Genomic DNA, 27,530 nt, shown 5'->3' with positions numbered 1-27,530 from the left:
ATCCAAAGTAGTGGCGAGTTTTCTCTCGATTTATATTAACTCCAGTTTCGTAAAGGCTCCTTAATGACTCACTCGTGTCCAAAGCTGCCCTGATGTCAAGGTCAGTCATTCCCACGTACGGTCCATGTTTTGACCAGGGGTATAAGAGGCCTGGAGCTTTGCTTAGGCAAGCATATGGGGATCGGATACACATACCTCGTGTTTCTCCAACTGATTTTTTTCTATCTTCATGTTGCACTTACAGTCGACCTGAAAAACAGAAGAGATAAAATTTAGATCTCAAATATTTTTTTAAATTTCTTTCATGGCATGTGAAGGGAAGGGAAATTAGTGGTAAATAAGCTATAATATATTAACCAAAGCATTAATGTGACATGAAAGCTAACGGAGTTAAAATACGTATTGCAGCTATGTACAAGTATTAGCATGACTTGACAAAAAAATTACTGACACGGTACAAGGAGGAGCAGAAAAAGCCAGGGGCAAGAAGTCCCATACATTGGGAACTGAGAGAGTTGAAACAGCATCAACCAACAGTACCATAGCAACAAACATGAGGTCAGTTGAGTAAGATAAGCACCAAACACAGGGATGAATGGTAGAAGGAACGTGTGGTGTGGTCACGATCCCAAAAGCAGTTAACACGGCCTCAAAAGATTAGGAACAAATATGTCACTGCGGTTGGGGAAAGAACAAGTGAGTCATGATGATCAATGTGTAAAACCGATCAATAAGAACAGCAAGCTTTTTGAAATGTATTTCAGTCATGCGATGTTTGTGCATAACGGGAGTTACCTTGAGACTGTCACTCAGTTTCTCCCCACGTGTTGGCACAAGTGGAATAAATGTCTTTTCTTTTTTAATTTAGAGTACCCAATTCACTTTTTCCAATTGAAGTGGCCGAGAAAGCCACTAAGTCAACCACATCGCTGTGGTCCTGGAGTCATATGTAGGCCAGACCAGGTAAGGATAGCAGATTTCCTCCCCTAAAAGGATATTAGTAAACCAAATGCACAAATTACAAAGCAGGGAGGTCATGTTGGAGCTGTATAGAAATTTGGTGAGGCCAAAGCTAGAGTACTGTGTGCAATTCTGGTCGTCACATTATGGGAAGGATGTGATTGGACTGGAGGGGGTGCAGAGGCGATTCACCAGGAAGTTGCCTGGGATGGAACATTTAATTTATGGAGAGGTTGGGTCAGCTTGGGTTATTTTCGCTGGAGCAGAGAAGACTGAGGGGGGGGATCTGATCGAGGAGTACAAGATTATGAGGGGCATGGACAGGGTGGATAGGGAGCAGTTGTTCCCCTTTGTTGAAGGGTCAGTTACAAGGGGACACAAGTTCAAGGTGAGGAGCAGGAGGTTTCATGGGGATTGTAGGAAAAACATTTTTACCCAGAGGTTGGTGACAGTCTGGAATGCACTGCTTGGGAGGGTGGTAGAGGCAGGTTGCCTCATCCTTTAAAAAGTACCTGGATGAGCACCCGGCATGTCATATCATTCAAGGCTATGGGCCATGTGCTGGCAAATGGGATGAGGTAGGCAGGTCAGGTGTTTTTCATGGTGCAGACTCAATAGGTCGAAGGGCCTTTTCAGCACTGTATTATTCTGTGATATGGTTTAAGCAACTCTCACGCCTTGAAACATGACAATGACAATTGAGCCTTCCAGTCATCAACAAGCAAATATGTCTGACATTTCTATTCGATCAATCTGACCCTGATGGGGCATCCTTGAAATAATAAATATTTGGATGGCAGAGTTTTGTTTAATTGCATATTAACTGAATAAAGCCTTATTGTCCATGCAAAAATGGAAACTACTAAAACAATCTTCTTTGCAGCTAGCAACAACAACTTTCCCTAAAATGATCCTGCCCATAAATGTAAAAAGCTAACACAAATATTTCTAAGATTTGCCACAAGACAGATATCCTGGCAACGGCAGTTATTAGCTTTTTCCATGGTTTCAAACCCCAACTTTTGTTAGAATACTGTACGAGAAATCCCAAACAATTTTCCATTTGCAAAGCTGAGGGGGAAGGATAATTCATCCCAGGAATGATGACTCTGACCAACGGGTATCTTTTATGTCAAATCAAATGTTAATTTAAACATAATATATTTCTTATTCGGTCTACATAACGGTAAATATGCTTTGTTCAAAAACCCAATAAAAAACATTTATTAAAAAAATGGAAACATAATTACCCACATTATCAAAGAAATAACTTTGCAACAGTTAAACTAGCTACACCTACCACTAGATTCTAATTAAGCAATCCAATGAAGTCCAAATGCTACTTATAAATAAAGTGAACAAAACAGGTTACTTGCTTATCTGTAGGCCTTTGGAGAGAAATACCCTTTCAGGAAGAACCTGAAAAGAGGCGGCACGGTAGCACAGTGGTTAGCACGGTTGCTTCACAGCGCCAGGATCCCAGGTCCAATTCCCGGATTGGGTCACTGTCTGTGCGGAGTCTGCACGTTCTCCCAGTGTCTGCGCCCTCACGTTCCCCCAGTGTCTGCGCCCTCTCGTCTTGTCAGACAAAATTCCTATGGCAAACCATGATGTTCAACTTAAAAATCTTCTAGCAGACTGCAAAACTCCAGAACTGGTTCCTCCCATTAATTACATCTGTATCCACTAAGTTGTCCCATGACCTGCTTAGCTAGGACTAAACAACTCCCCCAAATTATGTACACCACAGCGAATCTCCAGCAATCAAAACAATATCCCATTAAGCTATCTCTCTGCATAACAAGTAAATTATTAAACGCAATCATTACCTCATCTCTTCCAACTCCTTAATTGCAGTTTTAGTAGACACTCTGCCTAATTGTATTTTAAACCAAGGTTGTTAATAACATTTCTGCCACAAATATAGTACGTTACAATTCCTTACATTCACACTGTTGGGAGGTGAGTGGGAAGGTGGTGAAAAGACATGGAGAATCAAGGTCTTTGAAATTAGTTGAATGACTGCAGTGCATATGACCTTATGGTGGCAAAATAAAATTTTGTTTTAAAACAAAAATTAACACTTCTTCAAACACTCTACTGTTAAGACAGTATTAAATCAGACTGCACCAGAAAGGCAGAAATATTGTTACAGCAATGTCGAATTATAAGCATTCATTTTCATCAGTTGTGTGTGAGAACATACAACATTTTACACAAATAAATAAACTCCAATACATATTAAAAGATGAACAACAATAAAAGCAAGCAGTAATATTTAATCGGACTTTGTCAAATAGGTGACATTTTATTCAGTTATTTAAAAGCACAAGTTCAATATTAAACAAATCATCCAAGACGTGTATTCACGTTTGTTCCTAGTTGGAACAAGGTCAGTTTAAGACAGTTAGGGCAGCACGGTAGCATTGTGGATAACATAATTGCTTCACAGCTCCAGGGTTCCAGGTTCAATTCCGGCTTGGGTCACTGTCTGTGCGGAGGCTGCACATCCTCCCAGTGTGTGCGTGGGTTTCCTCTGGGTGCTCCGGTTTCCTCCCACAGTCCAAAGATGTGTATGTTAGGTGGATTGGCCATGATAAATTGCCCTTAGTGTCAAAAATTGCCCTTAGTGTTGGGTGGGGTTACTGGGTTATGGGGATAGGGTGGAGGTGTTGCTCTTTCCAAGAGCCGGTGCAGACTCGATGGGCCGAATGGCCTCCTTCTGCACTGTAAATTCTATAATAACTATAAAGAGTTCAATCACGTGACATAATCGGCAGTGTGGGTGGGCTGACAGTCTAGTGTAGCAGCCCGTTGAGAAAATAAATAAAGCTCTTGTTTGTACCTTAGTGGTCTGCAAGCCTATCCTTTAAAAGTGTTTTTCAAACTTTTTTCCTGCGGACCCATTTACACCAACTGCCCATCCTTTGGGGCTCACGCCGCCCAAACATCTCGATCCACCATTTTCACTCATCTTTCATGCGACAGGTGAGCCTACTTGGTCCTCACGATCTCACTTGCTTTGTAATTCAATGTTACATTTCTGTTATGGGTTGTTCATCATAGGTCTTGGAACTCACACCAGCAATGCTTTTGTCCAGCTGTGGACTCTCCTGAGAAGCGCCCTCCAGCAAATTCAGTTGTGAGATCCTGGTCTGTGCGCATCTCTGGTCCACTCTTCCTTATTCCAAAATGATCCATCTTCAGCTCTCCACATAGTCCTGTTGCTTGCTTGCTCGCAGCTACAAAATGGAGAAACCTCTCGTAATTTCATGCCAGGGCACGTGACCTGCTCTCTGCCGCCACTTCTGGAAGGGACGATTCCATCGGATTTTAAAAATCTGCTCCTGGGACAACATGCTGACGTCCAGAGGAGGCGGTGTGCCCCGGGGGGCCTGCGCACTGTTACATTCAACTGAAGGGGCCCTACATGCGGACAGCTGGCATTCGGACAGCCAGTCGCAGCCGTTGGGCACTTGTTCCCACAATCAAGGACACCGCGACCGATCTCTCCGCAATCCTCCCAACACCAGCCTGTGTCTCACCCACGGGTCGTGACCCTGAGTTTGAAAATGTCTGCTTTAAAAATACCACAAAGAAACTGGCGACAAGGAGGTTGGAGCCATGCCGAAGACTCCCGGAGAGAAAGAAAAATAGAAAAACTGTTGATCTATGAGCAGATATCCAAAAAGGATTATGAAGCTAAATAACCATCTCTACACCAAAGCACATAATGGAGGTGTGTCAAATAATAGTAGCAACCATCCAAGCAAACAAAGTTTAAACAAAGATTTTGGTGAAAACAGTATCAAAAGAAGTTTGTCATGTGCTCTGCCCACCAAGTTCTGGAACCGTGTCCCCTCTACTGAGTAGCAAGTAACAAATACCCAACAACAGTTTAGAGCGAGGGGAGTTTTGCAATACCACTTACAAAACTCAGAAAGGAACACGCTGACCTCTGGGTTATGGATATGGTGCTGGAGAAGGGGGCAGCGCAGAGACCGGGGTGGAAACTGGATGTGGGGCTTTTGGGGAACCAAGTGTTTTGTGAGAAAATTGAAAAAGGTAATTAAGGAATATGTAGGTTTCAATTTTACGGGTGAGGTGTCGAAGGCAGTCGTCTGGGAGGCTCTAAAGGCGGTGGTGAGATGTGAGGTAATTTAGTTTACGGCCAGGGTGGATAAAGAGGAGAGGTTGGAGCGGCAGAGGGTAATAGATGAGATGTTGGAGGTAGATAGGAGGTATGCAGAGGATGGGGACCCGGCGAAGCTGGAAAAGAGGAAGGAACTACAGGCAAGCTTCGACCGACTGTCCACCAGGAAGGCGGTGCGCCAACTGAGACGAGCAAGGGGTGCAGTTTATGAACATGGAGATAAGGTATGTTTAGCAGGTCAGCTCCAGAGGGAGGCAGCGGCAAGGGAAATTCTTCAGGTGAAGGATAGGGCAGGGAAGTTAGTGGTGTCCCCAGTGCTGATTAACAAGGTTTTTGAGGAGTTTTATGAGAGGTTGTACAAGTCAGAGCCACTCAAGGGAGACCGTGAGATGCAGGAATTTCTAGATGGGTTGGAGTACCCAAGGCTAGGGGAGGGGGACAGGGCTACATTAGAAGGAGCAATAGTGGAGCAGGAGATAAAGGATGCGATTGGGAGGATGCAGTCGGGGAAGGTGGCAGGGCCGGATGAGTTTCCGGTGGAATATTATAAAAAATGTAAGGATAGGTTGGCACCCCTAATGGTGGGGATGTTTGAGGAGGCGATAGGGAAGGGGGTGTTGCCGCAAGCCTTGGGGCAGGCATCGATTTCCCTGTTACTAAAAAAAGATAAGGATCCGACGGAGTGTGGGTCGTATCGGCCCATATCACTTCTGAATGTGGACGTAAAAGTGTTGGCGAAGGTACTGGCGGGTAGGCTGGAGGAGTGCCTTCCGAAGGTGATAGGGGAGGATCAGACGGGGTTCGTGAAAGGGAGGCAGCTGTTTTCGAACATTAGGAGGGTTTTGAACGTTGTTATGGCACTGACGGAAAGAAAGGAAACAGAGGTAGTTGTGGCATTGGACGCCGAGAAGGCGTTTGATCGGGTAGAATGGGGGTACCTGATGGCAGTGCTGGAGCGGTTTGGGATTGGACCAAGGTTTGTGAACTGGGTAAAGATATTATATAAGGAACAGAAGGCGAGTGTCCGCACAAATAATATCAGTTCGAGATACTTTTCTCTCCACCGTGGGACGAGACAGGGATGTCCTATGTCCCCCCTGCTGTTTGTACTTGCGATTGAGCCGTTGGCCATCGCATTGAGAAGTTCGGGAGCATGGAAAGGAATAGTGCGGGGGGGGGGGGGGGGGGGGGGGGGGGGATAGAGCATAGGGTGTCCATATATGCCGACGACTTGCTGCTGTATGTGTCGGAGCAGAGTGCGTCGATAGGAGGAATATTGGAGCTACTGCGGGTATTTGGGTCTTTCTCGGGATACAAGTTGAACCTGGACAAGAGTGAGTACTTTGTGGTGTCTCGGGATGGGGTGGGGGGGCTGCCATTCCGTAGAGCAGGGACTCATTTTAGGTATCTGGGGGTGCAGGTTGCCCTGGAGTGGGGGGGGCTTCGCAGGTACAACATCACTAGTTTGGTGGGGAAAGTGAAAGCCGATCTGGCAAGGTGGGATGGCCTTCCTCTGTCACTGGCGGGTCGGGTACAGGCGGTTAAAATGAATGTGTTGCCGCGATTCCTGTTTATTTTTCAATGCCTACCGATTTTCCTGCCAAAGTCTTTTTTCAGGGAGATTGAGGGAAGGATTACCTCATTCATATGGGGAGGGAAGGTGGCCAGAGTGAGAAAGGTGCTGCTACAGAGGGGAAGGCAGGCAGGGGGTTTGGGTCTCCCGAACCTGTTGTACTACTACTGGGCGACGAACGTGGAGAAAGTGCAGAGCTGGGTCAGAGGGGTTGATTCTCAGTGGGTCAGAATGGAGGAGAGTTTGTGCAGGGGGTCGGGGCTGAAGGTACTTGCAACAGCGCCGCTCCCGATAGCTCCGGGGAAATATTCAGGGAGTCCGATAATAATAGCTTCATTGAAAATGGATCCTGCTGGGATGGAGAGCAGCCTCTCCACCCAGTGCCCTGGCATGGCGGGGGGACCTGTTGGAATACTTGACCCTTGAGAAGGTTAAGTTCGAACTGAGGGGAAGCTCGGAGGGGTTCTACAAGTCATGGGCACTATTTATTATGCACTTTCAAGAACTGGATAACATCGAACATTAGTTGGGGGGGGGCTGTGTAGATTAAGGGTGACTACGGGTAATCCCAGATTCCTTTTTGTCATTTGTTTATGTAAACATGTGGGCTGATGTTTGGGGGTTGGTGTGCGGATAGGATTGTTGTTATTATGGGGATTGACATATCTTGCTGATTATTGTTCATTGTTGATGTGTGTAAATGTGGGAGAAAATGTGCAAAAGGAGAATAAAATTTTTTATTTTTTTTAAATGAATGCTAACATTGCATTTGCCTTCCTTTTTTTTTACTTTTTCTGAGTTACAAAGCCAGAGATTAGAGTGTGGGTCAGGGGCAAACCCCTAATCCAGCTCCTCGCCTGCTCCAAAAGCCAATTCAAATTGAATCCAATTCATAGTCCCCACAAGAGACATATCAGATCTGAGCCAAAAAGCTCAATCTACACTACACTTGATCTTAGCCAAAAGGCCGAGAAGCGATGCATTTGCCTTCCTAACTGCTGACTGAACCTGCATGTTAACCTTGAGAGAATCGTGAACAAGGACTCCCAAGTCCCTTTGTGCTTCTGATTTCCCAAGCATTTCCCCCATTTAGAAAATAGTTTATGCCTCCATTCCTCCTTCCAAAGTGCATAACCTCACACTTTTCCACATTGTATTCCATCTGCCACTTCTTTGCACACTCTCCTAGCCTGTCCAAGTCCTTCTGCAGCCCCACTGCTTCGTCAATACCACCTGTCCCTCAACATATCTTTGTATCATCTGCAAACCTAGCAACAGTGCCTTCAGTTCCTTCTTCCAGATCATTAATGTACATTGTGAAAAGTTGTGGTCCCACACCACTAGTCACCGGCTGCCATCCTGAAAAAGACCCCTTTATCCCCATTCTCTGCCTTCTGCCAGTCAGCCAATCCTCTATCCATGCCAGGATCTTACCCTTAACAGCATGGGCTCTTAACTTAACAGTCTCCAATGTATTGGCCTTCTGGAAATCGAAATAAATCATGTTCACTGGATCTCCTTTGTCTAACTTCCTTGTTCCCTCCTCAAAGAACTACCATATTTGTCAGACATGACCTCCCCTTGACGAAGCCGTGCTGATTCAGTCCTATTTTATCATGCACTTCCAAGTACTCTGCAATCTCATCTTTAATAATGGACTCTAAAATCTTGCCAATGCCTAAAGTCAGGCTAACCGGCCTATAATTTCCAGTCTTCTGCCTCCCTCCCAATACAGTGGTGTTACATTAGCTACTTTATACAGTCCTCTGGGACCCTCCCTGCCTCCAATGATTCCTGAAAGATCACCACCAATGCCTCCACAATCTCCTCAGCCATCTCTCCTTCAAAACCCTGGGGTGTAGTCCATCCGGTCCAGGTGATTTATCCACCTCCAGACCTTTCAGTTTCCCCAGAACCTTCTCCTTAGGTGATGGCCACTACACTCAACTGTGCCCCCTGATTCCCCTGGAGCTCTGGCATCCCACTGGTGTCTTCCAGTAACTATTCAGTTCCTCTGCCATTTCTTGGCTTCCTATTATTACTTCTCCATCATCATTTTGGAGTGGTCCAATGTCTATTTTTGCCTCTCTCTTACCTTTTTTATATTGAAAGGGCAGCACGGTAGCATAGTGGTTAGCACAATTGCTTCACAGCTCCAGGGTCCCAGGTTCGATTCCCGGCTTGGGTCACTGTCTGTGCGGAGTCTGCACATTCTCCCAGTGTGCGCGTGGGTTTTCTCCGGGTGCTCCGCTTTCCTCCCACAGTCCAAAGATGTGCAGGTTAGGTGGATTGGCCATGCTAAATTGCCCTTAGTGTCTGAAATTGCCCTTAGTGTTGCGTGAGGTTACGGGGTTATCGGGATAGGGTGGAGGGGTGGGCTTGGGTAGGGTGCTCTTTCAAAGAGCCGGTGCAGACTCGATGGGCTGACTGGCCGGCCTCCTTCTGCACTGTAAATTTTATTCTATGAAAAAAGATTCTTCCCATTTTCTTTTATATTACCAGCTAGCTTACACTCATATTTCATCTTCTCCCCCCTCATTGATTTTTTAGTTGTCCTCTGCTCGCTTTTAAAGGCTTCCCAATCCTCTGGCTTCCCACTCATCCTCACCACTTTTAATGCTTTTTCTTTTATGCTGTCCTTAATTTCCCTCGTCAGCCATGGATGCCTCGTCCTCCCCTTAGCATGGTTCCTCCTCGGGATAAATTTCTGTTGTGCCTCTCGAATAACCCACAAAAACTCCTGCCATTGCTGTTCCACTGTCTTCCCTGCAGCTCTTCCTTCATGTCTTTGTAGTTACCCTTATTTAATTGTAATACTGTTACATCCGATTCCAGCTTCTCCCTCTCAAACTGCAAGGTAAATTCTATCATATTGTGGTCACTGTTCCCTAAGGGTTCCTTCACCTTAAGTTCCCTAATCAAGTCTGCCTCATTACACGTCACCAAATCCAGAATTGCTGGTTCCCTAGCCGGCTCTGTCACAAGCTGCTCCAAAACTCCATCTCTTCGACATTCCACAAATTCCTTTTCTTAGGATCCATTACCTACCTGATTTTTCCAGTCCACCTGCATAAGGAAGTCCCCATGATTATTGTAGTATCGCCTTTCTTGTATCACAATTTATTTTCTGCCCACCGCCTGACTACTGCTAGGAGGGCCTGTACAGAACTCCCATCAAGGTCTTTTTACCTTTGCGATTCCTCAACTCTACCCACAGAGATTCAATGCCTTCTGATCCAATATCACTTCTTGCTATCGATTGAACTTAATTCCTTACGAACAATGTAACCCCACCCCCTCTCCCATCTGCCTGCCCTTTTGATAGAACACATCCTTGAATATTTAGATCCCAGCTCTGATCCTTTGCAGCCACGTCTCTGATGCCCACAACATCGTACCCGCCAATTTCAATGTGCGCAACAAGCTCATTTACCTGGTTTCATATACTGCACGCATTTAGATACAACATCCTCAGTCCTGCATTGACCACCTCCCTGCTCATACTGGTCAACTTTTTTGCTCTGCCTGAAGTTAGATTCCTGCCACCTTCTGTTCTATTACGTGATCTGGAAACTTTACTAACCTCTCCTGAGCCCTCGGCTCTTTTAACTAACTAAAGTCACATCATTAACCTGCACTTCTACCTTCTCCTTTAATTTGGATTTTCTAATTCGCCATACAACTGAACCCTCCTCCTTTCTCTCTCTCTCTCTTTCCTCCCCTCCCCCCCCCCCCCCCCCCCCCCCCCCAAACCATTTAGTTTAAAGCCCCATCTACAGCCCTAGTTATGCAATTCACCAGAACCCTGGTCCCAGCATGATTCAGATGAAGACAGTCCCATCGGAACAGGTCCCCTCTTCCCCAGTATTGTTGCCAATGTCCCATGAATTCAAAGGCACTCCTCCCTCTCCAATCTTTGAGCCACGCATTTACATCTTTTTTTTTTCTTTGTATAAATTTGGAGTATCCAATTCATTTTTTTCAAATAAGGGGCAATTTAGGGTGGCCAATCCACCTACCCTGCACATCTTTGGGTTGAGGGGGCGAAACCCACGCAAACATGGGGAGAATGTGCAAATTCCACACTGACAGTGACCCAGAGCCAAGATCGAACCTGGGACTTCGGCGCCATGAGGCAGTAGTGCTAACCACTGCGCCGCCATGCCGCCCCTCGCATTTACATCCTTAATCTTATTTATCCTATGTCAATTAGCTCACGACTCCGCTGATACTCCACAGATTATTACCTTTTTGGTTCTGCTTTTTAATTTAGCTCCCAGCTGTTCATACTCCCTTAACAGAACCTCTGTCCATGTTCTACCCATGTCATTGGTACCTACGTGGACCATGACAACTGGATCTTTCTTCCCCGCTCCCAAGTTCCTCGGCAGCCCAGATGAGGTATCCCGAACCCGAGCACAAGGCAGGCAACACAATCTTCAAGATTCTCGAACCTGGTCAGAGAACAGTGTCAATGCGCCTAACTATACTATCCCTAATTAAGACTACATTTCTTTTTTCTCCCCCTACTTGAATGGCTCCCTGTGCTATGATCAGTTTGCTCATCCATCCGGAGAGTCCAGAAGGCTATGTTGCCAACCTGGTCCTCGGGTTCAGGATATGTCATGTGGGCTGGAGGGAGAGGCCAAGGATCCAGTTGTTACTAACGATTCGGGTAGAACAAAGATACAGGTTCTGCTTAAGGAATATGAGCAGTTAGAGGCTAAATTAAAAAGCAGAACCAAAAAGTTTATAATCTCCAAATTATTACCTTGAGCCACGAGCTAATTGGCACAGGGGAAATAGCATAAATGACGATCAGCACAGGACTGAGAGGGTTGTACCTAAATGCGCGTTGTATACAAAACAAGCTTGTTTCGCATATTGAAATTGGCGAGTACAATGTTGTGGGCACAATAGATACGTGGCTGCAAGGGGATCAGGGCTGGGGTCTAAATATCCAAGGATGTGTGTGTCCTATCGAAAGGACAGGCAGATGGGGTGGAGATGTCTGATTAGTATTAAATTGATAGCAAGAAGTAATATTGGGTCGGAAGGCGTAGAATCTGTGTGGGAAGACTTGATGAATCGCAAAGGAAAAAATACCCTGATCGAAGTTACATACAGGCCCCCGAGCAGTAGTCAGGACGTGGGGTAGAAAATAAATAAGGGGGAGATGAAATATGTGTGTTAAGATAGCTAGTAATATAAAAGATGGCAAGAGTTTTTTTTAATTATATAAAAGATGAGAGAGAGGCAAGAATGGACATCGGACCACTGGAATATAGGGTGGAAAAGTAGTAATGGGGAACAAAGAAATGGCAGAGGAACGGAACAGATGCTTTGCATTAGCCTTCATGGTGCAAGACATCAGTGGGATACCAGAACTTCAAGAGAGTCAGGGGGCAGAGGTGAGTGTAATGGCCATCACCAAGGAGAAGGTGCTGGGAAAGCTGAAAGGTCTGAAGGTGGATAAATCACCCAGACCAGATGGACTACACCCAGGGTTCTGAAGGAGGTAGCGGAGGAGATTGTGGAGGCATTGGTGGTGATCATAGAATTTACAGTGCAGAAGGAGGCCATTCGGCCTATCGAGTCTGCACCGGCCCTTGGAAAGAGCATCTTACTTAAACTTAAGCCCATCCTATCGCCGTAACCCAGTAACCCCACCTAACCTTTGGACACTAAGGGGCAATTTAGCATGACCAATCCACCTAACTTGCACATCTTTGAACTGTGGGAGGTATAATACAGACACAGGGAGAAAGTGCAAACTCCATAGACAGTCACCCGAGGCCGGAATTGAACCTGGGACCCTGGAGCTTTGATGCAGCAATGCTAACTACTGTACTGCCCCCGGAACTGATCTCTTGATGCATCTTCTCCACTGAATAGCCCTACACTTCGTATGCTTCACCCGATTCTACGTATTTATATTGTGTATTTACGTATGTTTTTCATGCGTGAAACAATTGGACTGTGTGCAGAACAATACTTTTCACTGTACCTCGGTACATGTGGCAATACATCCAAATCCATTCCCGCTATCCCACCCGCTCTCTCATTCCATTACCCGCCCTCTCTTCCACTCTGTAACCCCCCCTTACACCATTTCCCCCCTCTCGTCATTCACCCTCACCTGTTGTTGCTCCATTCACTCTCTCCCTCCTTCTCTCAGTCATCACATTCTGCCCAACACTCTCGCAGGCTCCACTCTTCCCCCACACTCCACATCCCCCAAACCACTCATCTTTCGAGTGATCTTTCAGGAATCACTTGAGTCAAGGAGGGTCCCAGAGGACTGGGATGTAACACCCCTGTTTAAGAAGGGAGGGAGGCAGAAGATAAAGAATTATAGGCCTGGCTTTGGTAAAATTTGAGTGCAATATCAAAGATGAGCTCATAGTGAGAGAAGAGAAACAGCAAGCAATTGGAAGGAGAGTGGCCGCAGGAAGTGAGAAGCGAGGCCGCAAGGGAGAGGGGACAGTTTTAAATTTGTCAACAAAGGAATAGTCAGCTATTGGGAGCCAAGAAAACATGAAGTCACCATGGTAACAAATTCCTTGCAAATGAATGCAGGGTCTCCAGCCTAAGGCTGCATAAATTAGGAGCTACTATATGGGGGAAAATGCAGTGGATGCTACGATAATGAACATTTAGATAATTTAATTTTGAAGGGTTTTATTTGATTAAGATTTGCATTTAGAGCACATACTGTGAATTACTTGAGGTGCAGTGACTATGTTAGTGACAAACATTGCAACCGTTTTTCACATACCAAGATCACAAACAATAAGGAACAGCTTCCAGTTTTTTTAAGTGTTTATGATCCGAGGACATCTCAAGTGTTTTACAAATCAATGAAATACTTTGATAGTGTAGTTACTGTTTTGATGGAAACGCAAGGATCAATTAATTTAGGGGCCTCTCGGACTAGAAATCAAAATCTAAATAGAACCAGGTCTTTCCAGCGTGAGGTGGTACAAGTTTAGAATTCTTCTGCCTTGGATTCATGTTGCATTACATTCACCCCCCACCATCTGCCCTGGGTTTGCGAAATCCTACCAACTGTCCTGGTTTGAGACAATTCACATCTGTTTAGCTGGGATTACCCCTCTCTCTGGATCTGTAAAGACTTAATTACCTGCAAATGCTCGCATTCAAAGTATCGTCTTACATCTTTGACTTTGTCTATATATATGTTTCTGGAACCTATCTCTTCATTCACCCGAGTCAGGAGCAGTGCTCCGAAAGCTAGTGATTTGAAACAAACCTGTTGGCATTTAACCCGGTGCTGTAAGACTTCTTACTATTCTAACATTGATATTGATCCAGCATCAACGGAGATCGGAGCAGTCAAAAGGCTAGTAACAGCCTGGTTACCATCTTCCAGCTGTGCATAAGTAATGGAAACAATAGCTCGCAAGAGAGTTATTTTAGGATGATAGTTTTTTGCATGTGTCAAGTTGCTTTCAAAAAAAGGTTTTTGTTTTTAAACTTCGCCTATTGTCGTGAACTAATTTTAATACTGTGGTGTCTGGGAAATTAATACTTTTCTTTCGTGTTGTGGCTTAAACTTTAACCCCTCTGTAATGGATTATGTAGGATATTGATGAATTCCTCTAATTCTGCCTCTGTTGCAAAATGATGGCCATCATCAAGAAAATTAGAGAGAATCCAAAAATCAAGTAGTCTATCAGAGATCTCGAAAAAATAACGGCTCCTGCTCTGATTTATCACATATATTAGTATACAGTGAAAAGTATTGTTTCTTGCATGCTGTACAAACAATGCATACTGTACATAGGGAAGGAAGGAGAGACTGCAGAATATAATGTTACAGTTAGAGCAAGGTGTAGAGAAAAGATCAACTTAATACGAGGTAGGTCCATTCAAAAGTCTGATGACAGTAGAGAAGAAGCTGGTCTTGAGTTTGTTGGTACGTGACCTTAAACTTCGGTATCTTTTTCCTGACGGAAGAAGGTGGAAGAGAGCATGTCCGGGGTGAGTGGAGTCCTTAATTATGCTGGCTGCCTTTCTGAGGCAGCGGGAATTATAGATAGAGTCAATGGATGGGAGGCTGGTTTGCACGATGGACTGGGCTACATTCACGACCTTTGTAGTTTCCTGCGGTCTTAGGCAGAGCAGGCTCCATACCAAGCTGTGATACAACCAGAAAGAATGCTATGGTGCATCTGTAGAAGTTGGTGAGGGTCGCAGCTGACATGCCAAATTTCCTTAGTCTTCTGAGAAAGTAGAGTCGTTGGTGGGCTTTCTTAACTATAGTGTCGGCATAGGGGGACCAGGACAGGCTGTTGGTGATCTGGACACCTAAAAACCAGAAGCTCTCGACCCTTTCTACTTCGTTCCCATTGATGTAGACAGGGGCATGTTCTCCACTACGCTTCCTAAAGTCAATGACAATTTCCTTTGTTTTGTTGACATTGAGGGGGAGATTATTGTCGACGCACCAGTTCACCAGATTCTCTATCTCATTCCTGTACTCCGTCTCGTCATAGTTTGAAATCCGACCCACTACAGTGGTGTCATCAGCAAATTTGAAAATAGAGTTGGAGGAGAATTTGGTCACACAGTCATAGTGTATAAGGAGTATAGTAGGGGGCTGAGGACACAGCCTTATGGGTCACCAGTGTTGAGGATGATCGTGGAGGAGGTGTTGTTGCCTATCTTTACTGATTGTGGCCTGTGGGTTAGAAAGTTCAGGATCCAGTCGCAGAGGGAGGAGCCGAGGTCAAGGCCACGGAGTTTGAAGATGAGTTTCGTAGGAATGATGGTGTTGAAGGCCGAGCTGTGGTCGATAAATAGGAGTCTGACATAGGTGTCTTTGTTATCTAGGTGTCCCAGGGTAGTGCAGGGCCATGGAGATGGCGTCTGCTGTGGACCTGTTGCTGCGGTAGGCGAACTTTAGTGGATCAAGGCAATCCGGGAGGCTGGAGTTGATTCGTGCCATGACTAACCTTTCAAAGCACTTCATGATGATGGACGTCAGAGCCGCTGGACGATAGTCATTAAGGCACACTGCTTGACTTTTTTTGGTACAGGGATGATGGTCGTCTTCTTGAAGCAGATAGTTGTAAAGAGAGGTTGAAGATATCTGCGAATACCCCCGCCAGCTGATCCGCGCAAGACCCAAGTGCTTGTCCGGGTACCCCATCCGGGCCAGTGGCTTTCCATGGGTTGATCTTCGAGAAGGCTGCTCTGATGTCTGCAGTGGTGATCTCAGATACAAGTTCATCAGCTGCTTCTGGGATGGAGGGCTCGCTCTCGTTGACCTCTGGCTCAAAGCGGGCATAGAATGCGTTGAGCTAATCAGGGAGGAGTGCGTTGGAGCTGGCGATTTTACATGCCTTCATCTTGTAGCCAGTTATGTCTTGCAGGCTTGCATAGACGGCGGGGATCCGTGTGACTAGCCTGGGACTCGAGTTTGGTCCGGTACTGTTTTTTGGCATCTTTGATGGATTTCTTTAGATCATATCTGGCTTTCTTGTAGCGGCCAGGGTCGCCTGACTTGAACACCTCAGACCTAGACTTCAGCAAGCAGTGAAGTCCAGGGTTTCCGGTTGGGAAACACGCGGATTTGCTTCTTTGGCACACAGTCTTCTACACACTTACTAATGAAGTCAGTTACTGTAATGGCGTACTCGTTCAGACTGGTCGCAGAGTTTCTAAATACTGACCAGTCCACTGACTCTAAGCAGTCCCGTAGGAGATCATCCCATTCCTCAGACCAACAATGCACGACTTTCTTTGACGGACTTTCCTGTTTCAGTTTTTGCTTATAAGCCGGGAGCAGGAACACAGCCTTGTGGTCAGATTTGCTAGTGTGGGCGGGCAATAGAGCGGTAGGCACGTTTCATATTTGTGTAGCAGTGGTCCAGGATGTTTGGGCCTCTGGTGGAACAGGTGACCTGTTGGTGGTAACTTGGTAGTACGCTCTTGAGCTTGGCCTGATTGAAGTCCCCAGCTACAATGAACAAGGCCTCAGGATGTTTCGTTTCAAGGCTATTTGTGGTGGTGAATATTTCGTCCAGTGCGATTTTCACGTTCGCATGGGGTGGGATGTAAACTACCGTCAGGATAACGGAGCTGAACTCCCGCGGAAGGTGGTAGGGGCAGCATTTTAGCATCAGGTATTCTAGGACCAGGGAACAGAAACTCGCCAGTGTTGCTGCATCTAAGCACCAGGAGGTGTTGATTAGGAGGCAGACCCCCACCTCCCCTTGCCTTGCCCAAGGCCGCCGTACGGTCCATTTGGTGGATTAAGAAGCCTCTGGTTGTAGGGTACAGTCCGGTGAAGCAGGAGTGAGCCATGTCTCCGTGCAGATCTATGCAGAGTTGGGTGATCTTTATCAAGGCGCAAGAACATAAAAGAACCTGCAGCCTCACGGTGCTACGGTCCCACGTTCGATCCTGGCTCTGGGTCACTGTCTATGTGTTGTTAACTTTGCCTTGGTTCAATTGCTCTGTTTTATTACCTTTGCTCTCGAGTCGCCAGGTATCTTTAGATACTGCCACGAGGTTCAAGTCAGAGTAATGATCAATAATCCAATACACCGATTAGTAAGATTTAAATCAAAGCACATTTATTATACACAGTAATCACTACTCATGCACAAATTCTACGTCAAAGCTACTTCTACAACTAACAGGCCTATACTTAACTTTGGACTGGCCCACCAGGTCAGGGGAACAAATGGCCTTTCGTTCGGGTTCTGAGTCTGCGGGATTCGAAGTTGGTACGGATTGGTAGCTAGGAGCGCCTATCTCGTAACGAGCGTTGAATTAAGACTTACGTCTGTCGGTCGTCACTGCACCGGTCATGGTCAACGTTGGTTCGTGTTGCTGGATGACCCGGGCAGGAAGAAGAGGTGAAGAGGAGCTGCTAACGAGTGAAGAGCAGGTGAAGAGAGCGATTTGAACTTGGGGCTTAACTCTTATAGTCCCCAGGGCTTCCTGCCTTTCGGGGCGGACCCTGTACCTGGTCCCAAGTGATTGGACTTTGTCCCAATCGCTTGGTTCGATTTTCTCCAATACTGGAGCGGTTCCCTGATCGATGGGCGGTCTTGAGGTGCTCGTTCACCTCCTTTGTGTTGGCTACTGCTGGCGCCGGTGAGTCTGGCTTTGCTTTGTGTCCAAAATGTTACTTATTGTTCCCGGGGATTGCTCATCAGTATGCAGGTGGCTGTTACTTTGTTATGCTGATGGCCGCTGGTATCGATGTTGCCTGGCCTTTTCAGAGGTAAATACACAGCAAACCTGCAGATGCTGGTTTTTGTCTTGTTGGCTGACTTTTCCCATCAGCCTTTGCCGTTCGCCATTTTGAATCGTGAGTTGGCCAATTTAAGTGGCTACAATGTTTGCGTGGGTTTCGTCCCCCAACCCAAAGATGTACATGCTAGGTGGATTGGCCATGCTAAATTGCCCCTTAATTGGAAAAAATGAATTGGGTACACTAAATTTATAAGAACATAAAAGAAATAGGAGTAGATCAGACAGCTTGTTGAGCTTGTTCCACTGTTCAATATAATGGGTTTGCTTCACCCTCAACATCCACTTTCCTACCCACTCCCCACATCCCTGGATTCCCTGAGACCCCAAAAATCTGTGTATCATAGCCTTAACGATATTCACTGATGCAGCATCCATAACCCTCTGGGTAGACAGTTTCAAATATACATAACCCTTTTGAGTAAAAAAAAAATTCTTCACTCAATCCTAAATGATTGGCCTCTTATCCTGAGACAAAGTCCCTGTGCTCTAGATTCTCCAGCCAGGAGAAACACCCTCCACTTTACCTTATCAAGCCGCTTCAGAGTACTGCATGCTTCAATGAGATCACCCTTCTCTTTCGTGTAAACTCCAGAGAATATAGACCTGATTTACCCAGCCTCACATAATCGCCAACCCTCTAATTCCAGAAACTAATCTAATGAGCCTTCATTGCACTGACTCCAATTTATCCTTCCTTAAGTTTGGAGACCAAAAATACACACAGTTTCTGACGTATCGTCTCAAAAGTCTTGACAATTGTAGCATGTACTCAATCCCCTTAAGGCAAATGGCACGTTGGCCTTCATTGCAAATATCTTGCTATGCCTGAATGTGAACGGTGTTCCTTTTACAAGTGCACCCAAGTCTCTCTATTCATCAACATTCACAATGTTCACTCTTTTTTTTGTAAATCTGCTTTTCTAGTCTTACAACAAAGCTTAACCATAGTGGTAGCCTACCAGCACACTCGTCTGTTTCAAAGAAAGCTCTTCAAGACAATAAAAAACATCCAGTACCTATAGAACCATCTACCAGCACAAGTCAGTGACTGCATAGATGAGAAGCAAATTGGTCTAGAGAGAAACTACACATAAAGAAACAGTTTAAATATATAGCATTAGGTTACCATTCTACTGATCTTACCAGTGCATGTTCTGTTTCAAAGTGTTCCTCCATCTCAGATTTAGGGAAGGGATCTTGACAATACCGGCAAAGATCAATGTTTCTTCTACAGTGGATTTCATGAATGGTGAAGTTAGTTGCAGGAATGTCACGTTTGCTGAAGATGAAACGGAGAACATACTAATTAGAAAGCTAGCAATTAGAAAGACAGCATCCGCTTCTCCTGCATTTTTTAATTGGGAGGTGAAGGCACACAACTTTCAACAAAGCAGTACGGCTATTTTTAGAAATAATAAACGCATCTCAAATGACGTAATTGACAAAAACACCATTCATTTTAATCAAAGAAATAGAGTACAGATGATCCTATGTTTGACTTCCTCTTAGCCAAAATAAGAACTTGGATACGATTTGCTTCAGCCTAACCTCTCAGATAGCGGAGCAAAAACAGCAAATAGTCCAATCTACTGTAAAGTATCCACATGCTGTTGTCAAAGAACAGGCACCTTGCAACCCATCCCTGCATGTCCAAGTGGTCATTCTGCATATAACCCCATGGTTACTCCATCATAGTGGTCATTCTGCATATGGCCCCATTTTTTTCAAACAGGGACTGCTCAATAGCAATAGATCCCAGCCAGGTGTGGTTATTCCAATTGTGTGCAAAGAACAGAAAACTATCTTCGATTTAGACACCACCTAGTGGTGGAACATCCTGTCTTGGTTCATAAATGAAGGTACCAGAGGGCAGCACAGCCACAAAACTGTGCCCAACAAAAAAGACTGACAGAGGGAAAATTTGCAAACAGAAACAAAACACTGGATTCCTTAGGATGAAACAATGCACCGATATTCTATGACCAGTCTTTTAAAAATCCCCTTTTTGCTGCTCCTTTGTTCTGTAAACCTCAAGTGACTTTCAGTTGCTAGATAATGAGTCACTGCTGCATAGCCGAATGCTCACTAACCCAGCCAATCTAACTGTTCCACATGTATTGTTAACACCCAACCTGAATCTGCAGCAAATGCAAGTGAAATGGGACATCATTTTACTTTCATTTCAATTAAAAGGTTCACAAGTCCAGAGACTTTGTTTGAAAATTCTATCCACCAGACCCCTATGGAGTTATCCACCAGACCCCTATGGAGTTACAAGATAAATTAGTATTTTAAAAGGGGAACCCCATATGGGAATAGCTCAAATAGGCTACAAAACATTTCTATTTTCAAAGAGTTACAACACCATAGTTAAGAAAGGAGAACAAAAACTAACTAGGTTACATTTCAATCAAATTGGTAAAAATAAATTTAGAGTACCCAATTCTTTTTTTTTTCCCAATTAGGGGGCAATTTAGTGTGGCAAATTCACCTACACTGCACATCTTTTTGGGCTGTGGGGGCGGGATCCACGCAGACACAGGGAGAATGTGCAAACTCCATATGGACAGTGACCCGATGCCGGGATCGAACCCGGGCCCTTGGCGCCATGAAGCAGCAGTGCTGCCCTTGATTTCAATCGACTTTTAACAGAATTGAAAATTATATGTGCAAAAGAGATTCTAGTGGTAAGTGACCATCCATGATGGTGCTAGTATACCAAATGCTCTCAATTTAACTTATCCCATATTTTCTAAATATAGACATATGGTTATGGTTAATCTCCACAAGAGTTTCCCTACTTTTGTAATGCCTACTGTAACAATTTTATCAACATTTAATTTTGATTTAATTTTTATTATGTAGACATTTTGTTTCATAACTAAATCAAAGGGCAGCACGGTGGCGCAGTGGTTAGCACTGCAGCCAATGGTGCTGAGGACCCGGGTTCAATCACGGTCCCTTGTCCGTGTGGAGTTTGCACATTCTCCCCGTGTCTGCGTGGGTTTCACCCCCACAACCCAAGCAAGTTTAGGTTAGGTGGATTGGCCACGCTAAATTGCCCCTTAATTGGAAAAAATAATTGGGTACTCTAATTTATTTTTAAAATAGACAAGACCAAACAAATAATTTAACAAATAAGGAATGCTAGAGAGAATTTAAAAATAATCAAGGGAGGGGTGGGCCCAGGGAGATTATTTACATTCAGGCAACCTCTACAGCTTGGGAAGACAGGTTGAAAGCCCGCATCCAATTTTCTGTGAAAATCACATGGATAATGGGAATTGATCTTTTCCTCTGTGTCAATGCTGTGATCCTGAATGACAGCACTCACTACTTGAGCATCACATTGTGAATTGCCAGACACTCTACAGCATTTGCATCTGTTATGATCTCAGTTGATGTTATAACTCGACAGGAAGATGGAATCCTGGCTCAAAAGACTGTACCATTTACGTAAAACAAAATGTGGAGGAATGTTTTAAACAAGAAAAAAAAACATTAAACATGAAAAAATAGGATGATACAATACGCTTTTACTCTCCTCTCCCCCCCACCAAGTTTTAGGATTAACACTGGATGTGGTCAAATACACGCACTCCGCTCTGAACCCAAGTTCACGTCTGTGGATTTCTCAGAATCCTCCCAGATGATTGTAGAGTTTTTAAGCTCCACTCCCAAAAACACACTTTCATCTTCTCCCGTAATTATGCTTTCCCTTGGTAGTGTATTCCAAAATCTAGGCCATATTTTCCAAATGACACATTTAAACAAAGCTTGCGCTCCATTCCAGAATTTTACACCACCCCATTTTAGGTTTTCTTTGCCTTAACTGTATTTACACAAATGAGATCCAGCCACCAATTTCAACAGTTAAACCTGCATTCCACAGGCTGTAGTAAAAACTGAAAATCATTTCAGATATCTTTCTGACATCTCAGCCTTCTTCTCAGCTATGCGTTTACTGAACAGTTCTCTGTTCTGGTGCCTTTAACTTCCAGCTTCTTGGAAACCGCTCTTCATTTCTCAAGTTTCCTTAACTAGCAGTTCTTCACATCTCTGCACTGGTTTTCTTAACCATTATTCGATGGTGTGGCTTTTCTTCTAGCAAAGCTGAGTTTTATGTTCCCTCTCTAGCCTTCTAAACCAATTGTGTCTAGCAGAGCTGTGAAAGGTGCCTTCTCTCTCGCTATCTATTTTCAAGTGCAATCAAATTAGCTAACTAAAACTTAAAAGTTTCTATATTGTACAAGGGCTGAGTTGTGAAGCAATGGCCACTGGCCTATTTACCCTCCATACAGAGCGTCACGGTAGCAGTGGTTAGCATTGCTGCCTACGGTGCTGAGGACCTGGGTTCGATCCCGGCCCTGAGTCACGGTGTGGTTTGCACACATTCCCCCGGTGTCTGTGTGGGTTTCACCCCCACAACCCAAAGATGTGCAGGGTAGGTGGATTGGCCACACTAAATTGCCACTCAATTTAAAGATGAATTGGGTACTCTAAATTTATAAAGAAAAACAAAATTATCCTCCACACTGTAGCCCTCATTAAGCACAATAGAAACACAGTTGGAACGTAACCGACACATAAAACACCTACCATTCCAGTATGAATCGAACTGTAGGTTTTACCCTTCCAGGGACAGAAATATTAAACGAAACATATCCACAACCATACCTTATTTCTAATGTTTACCAATACAAATATAAATCCCATGTCCATATGTTTTGGTCATGCCCGGCACTGGAGGGGTTCTGGAGAGGAGTGGCGGGAGCAATATCTCAGGTGGTGAAAGTCCGGGTCAAGCCAAGCTGGGGGCTAGCAATATTTGGAGTAGTGGACGAACCGGGAGTGCAGGAGGCGAAAGAGGCCGGCATTCTGGCCTTTGCGTCCCTAGTAGCCCGGCGAAGGATCTTGCTAATGTGGAAGGAGGCGAAGTCCCCCAGCCTGGAGGCCTGGATAAATGATATGGCTGGGTTCATAAAGTTGGAGAGGATTAAGTTCACCTTGAGAGGGTCTGCGCAGGGGTTTTACAGGCGGTGGCAACCGTTCCTAGACTATCTTTTGGAGTGTTAGAGGAAGGTCGGTCAGCAGCAGCAACCTTGGGGGGGGGGGGGGGGGGGGGGGGGGGAGAAGGCTGCCTGGGAGGGTGGATGAGCAAGAGATAACATGAAGGGTTGGGGAAACTGGCACGTACTGGTGAGGGCCAGTGTACAAAGCTGTGTAAATATATCATTTTGCCATGTATATATCTTGCTCTGCGCGATTTCTGTTTTTTTTTGTTACCCGGGGGGGGGGGTTATTGTTTGTAAGGGAGAAGAATTGTTAAAAAAACTTTAATAAATATATTTATTTTTTTTAAAACAAATATAAATCCCTTAAACTATCTTTGTTTTCCGAACACAATTTCATAATTCTCTCTGTTGATCCTTTTTTATTCCAAAATAATGAGCTATCATCTTGTTAAGTTGAGCATTGAAATTGGTTGGGAAGGGTTACCAAAGCTCGATAAATGCTGATGATTAATCTGGGGATTTACACAAACTTCCACTTTAACTGGATAATCTTAATTACCCATTGGTCTCAGCAACAACCAAAGTTGTTCTTTTCTTTCTCTAATGAGATCAGCGACATTAATAGAAAAATTAAAAACTAGGAGCAGGAGTAGGCCATTCACCCTTTGAGCCTGCGCCACCATTCAATATGATCAGGGCTAATCCTCTTCTCAATGCCATATTCTTGCTTTCTCCCCATATCCCTTGATGCCATTAAATCAATAAAAACTTCTTTCTTGAATACATTTAATAACTTGACCTCCACAATGTTGTGGTAAAGAATTCCACAGCTTCAAACCGCTGAGTGAAGAAATCGTTCCTTTTTCCAGTCCTAAATGGCCTACCTCTTTCTAGATTCCCCAAATCCTTTCTGCATCTTGTCCAGCCCGGTTAGAATTTTATACATTTCAATCAGATCTCCTCTTATCCTTCCAAATTTCAGCGAATACAGGCCCCATCGAATCAATCACTCCGCATAGGAGTCCTGCCAACCTATGTATCAGCTTAGTGAGCCTCCACTGCACTCTCTATGGCGAGCATATCCTTTCTTTGGTAGGGAGGCCAAAACTCCATGCAGTACTCCAGGTGTGGTCTCACAAAGATCCTGTAACTGTAGTAAGACATATCCACTTCTGAACTCAAATTCTCTTGGAATGAAGGCCAATATACATAGAAGATAGGAGCAGGAGGACTTTTGGCTCTTCAAGCCTGCTCCGCCATTTATCACATCCAACTCAATAGCCTAATCCTGCTTTCTCCCCATAGCCTTTGATCCCATTCTCCCCAAGTGCTATATCTAGCCGCCTCTTGATTATATTCAATGTTTTAGCATCAACTACTTCCTGTGATAATGAATTCCACAGGCTCACCACTCTTAGGGTGAAATGGTTCTGTCCGAAATGGTTTACCCTGAATCCTCAGACTGTGACCCCTGGTTCTGGACACACCCATCATTGATAATATCTTCCCTACCATTTACCTTTCCGATTGCTTGCTGCACCTGCCTTTCCACTTTCATTGCGTGGTATACAAGGACACCCTTGTAGATCCCTTTTGTACATCCACACTTTTCAATATATCATCATTTAAATAATACTCTTCCTTTCCGATTTCCACACCATATTGTAACTTCACATTTAACCACATTGCACTGCATCTGCCGTGTGTTTGTCCACTCACTCAACTTGTCTAAATCACCTTGAAGCCACCTTGCATCCTCCTCATAATTCCACCCAGTTTTGTCATCAGCAAACTAGTAATGGAGAAGTTAAAAAAATAAGAGATCACCAAAACATTCCAAAGAACTCCAACCTCCACCAGGTTTCATTATTAATGATAATAAATATCTTCTGATGTACATATATTCAAAAGCACCAGTTGCTCCCATTCTTTGTGCATCTTCCTTTTGTGGAAGCTTGCCCTCAATGCCTTGTCTCTGTGTATGACAGCAGAACCTGTGGTAATCACATTCTTTGTGATCCGAAGTGGCTGTGACGTTTGCATGAATATTTCTTCATTATTTCCCGGAGGAGGGTGGTCTTACCACTGAATACGGCGCAATTTGAGTTGAATGATTACGCTGCTTTATTCCACAGTAAAATGAACATATAGAGCAATCAATAGCTCTGATAGTTAATCCCAGCTTCATGAAATGTTTTGAAAATATTCAGTGGAGGGGCAGCAGAGTGACGTAGCGGTTAGCACTGCTGCCTACAGCGGTGAGGACCTGGGTTCGATCCCGGCCCACTGTGTGTGGATTTTGCACATTCTGCCCATGCCTGCGTGGGTTTGATCCCCACAACCCAAAGGATGTGCAAGTTAGGTGGATTGCCCATTTAAATTGCCCCTTATTTGGAAAAAAATAATTGGGTACTTTAATTTTATTTTTAAAAAAAGATTCAGTGAACTTCCGGGTGCGGCGATGACCAGCTGAGTCGCACGTTTCGGCAGCTCCCGGTGAAACGGACTTTTGGGCTCTTGATAGGAGCCCCAACGGCAATTTTAACGGCTAAAAACACCGTGCGGTAAACCAGAAGGGAATTCCCCCTGGACACGGATGGAAAAAGGAGAGGAAAGTGGCCGGATTGCAGCGGATCCTTTGGAACAGCGGCAAGGAAGGCAAGCAAAAACCAAGATGGCGTCGGAAGGTGGCAGTTTCACATGGGGCCCTGAACAACAAGAGTTCTTGAAATGCTGCGTGGAAGAGATAAAAAAGGAAATGAAGAAAGAGCTGTTGGCCCCGATACTACAGGCGATTGAAGGGCTAAAGGAGGAACAAAAGACCCAGGAGCGGGAGCTTCGGGTCGTGAAGGCGAAGGCAGCCGAGAATGAGGACGATATACAGGGCCTGGTGGTGAAGACGGAGATACAGGAGGCACATCAGAAACGATGTGTGGAGAGGTTGGAGGCACTGGAAAACAACGCAAGGAGGAACAACCTGAGGATTCTTGGTCTTCCTGAAGGTGTGGAGGGTGCGGACGTCGGGGCATATGTGAGCACGATGCTGCACTCGTTAATGGGAGCGGAGGCCCCGGCGGGTCCGTTGGAGGTGGAGGGAGCATACCGAGTTATGGCGCGAGGACCGAGAGCAGGAGAAACTCCCAGAGCCATAGTGGTGAGATTCCTCCGTTTTAAGGATAGAGAAATAGTCCTTAGATGGGCGAAGAAAACTCGGAGCAGTAAATGGGAGAATGCGGTGATCCGCGTTTATCAAGACTGGAGTGCGGAGGTGGCGAGAAGGAGGGCGAGCTTTAATCGGGCCAAGGCGGTGCTTCATAAAAGGAAGATAAAATTTGGAATGCTGCAACCGGCAAGACTGTGGGTCACATATCAAGGGAGGCACCACTACTTTGAGACGGCGGATGAAGCGTGGACTTTTATTGTAGAAGAAAAACTGGAATGAGTGGATTATTAAAAAGAACGTTTGGACAAAGTGGTGGGGCGAATGGGGGGGGCGAAGAGGGGTTTTATGTTCTAATCCTGCGGTGTGGTAACTTTTCTCTCTCCCACAAGGGGTGATGGGGGGAGGGAGAGGAGATGGGGCGTTGGCCATGGGGGGCGGGGCCAAGGGAGAAGCGCGGGCTTGGCTCCCGCGCTATGATAATTATGGCGGGAATAGAGAAGCAGGAAGGAGGGGGCGTCGCACGGTGCGAGCCGTGGTCACGGGGGGAAGCCGAGGTCAGCCAGAGTTTGCTGACTTCTGGGAGCAACATGGGGGGAGTAATTACGCTAGCGGGGGGTCTAGCGGGGGGGGGTGGGAGGGGGGAATTACTGGGTTGCTGCTGCTGGGGAAAGGGGGGAGCGGGTACGGGAGAGGATGGGCGGGGGGGCACCGCCTGGGGGAGATACAGCTGCGTGGGAACTGGGTGAGAAGCTGGAAAAAGATGATGGCTAATCGGCAAGGGGGGGGGGTGGGAAGCCCCCCAACTCGGCTGATCACGTGGAACGTGAGAGGGCTCAACGGGCCGATAAAGAGGGCACGGGTACTCGCACACCTTAAGAAACTTAAAGCAGATGTGGTTATGTTACAGGAAACGCACCTGAAACTGATAGACCAGGTTAGGCTGCGCAAAGGGTGGGTGGGGCAGGTGTTCCATTCGGGGCTAGATGCGAAAAACAGGGGGGTGGCTATATTAGTGGGGAAGCGGGTTATGTTCGAGGCAAAGACTATAGTGGCGGATAACGGGGGCAGATACGTGATGGCGAGTGGCAAACTACAGGGAGAGACGGTGGTTTTGGTAAACGTGTATGCCCCGAACTGGGATGATGCCAATTTTATGAGGCGGATGCTAGGACGCATTCCGGACCTGGAGACGGGAAAGCTGATAATGGGGGGAGACTTTAACACGGTGTTGGAACCAGGGCTGGATAGGTCGAAGTCCAGGACTGGAAGGAGGCCGGCAGCAGCCAAGGTGCTTAAGGATTTTATGGAGCAGATGGGAGGTGTGGACCCGTGGAGATTCAGTAGACCTAGGAGTAAGGAGTTCTCGTTTTTCTC

The 27,530-nt window shown here is 45.5% G+C and overlaps 1 protein-coding gene and 1 pseudogene across 4 annotated transcripts in view; both read right to left on the bottom strand.

Moving 5' to 3' along the window:
- Positions 1-27,530, bottom strand: part of trafd1 (TRAF-type zinc finger domain containing 1) — an 86,064-nt gene that overhangs the window by 41,738 nt on the left and 16,796 nt on the right. For 3 of the 4 annotated variants that reach the window (XM_072486024.1, XM_072485937.1, XM_072485849.1), the window contains exons 3-4: positions 19,122-19,257; positions 196-249 (exon numbers count right to left, since the gene is read on the bottom strand). In XM_072486024.1, the coding sequence (XP_072342125.1) occupies positions 196-249; positions 19,122-19,257 (190 nt within the window). Of the gene's footprint in view, positions 1-195; positions 250-2,336; positions 2,472-19,121; positions 19,258-27,530 lie in introns of those variants that run through there. The other variant, XM_072486089.1, reaches the window with a different exon arrangement.
- Positions 7,455-7,665, bottom strand: LOC140430902 (U2 spliceosomal RNA; annotated as a pseudogene).

The sequence above is a fragment of the Scyliorhinus torazame genome, chromosome 1 (genome assembly GCF_047496885.1).
Source record: "Scyliorhinus torazame isolate Kashiwa2021f chromosome 1, sScyTor2.1, whole genome shotgun sequence".
Taxonomy (NCBI): Eukaryota; Metazoa; Chordata; class Chondrichthyes; order Carcharhiniformes; family Scyliorhinidae; genus Scyliorhinus; species Scyliorhinus torazame.
Note: the sequence above shows the minus strand (reverse complement) of the source record. Positions and strands in the feature narration are given on the sequence as shown.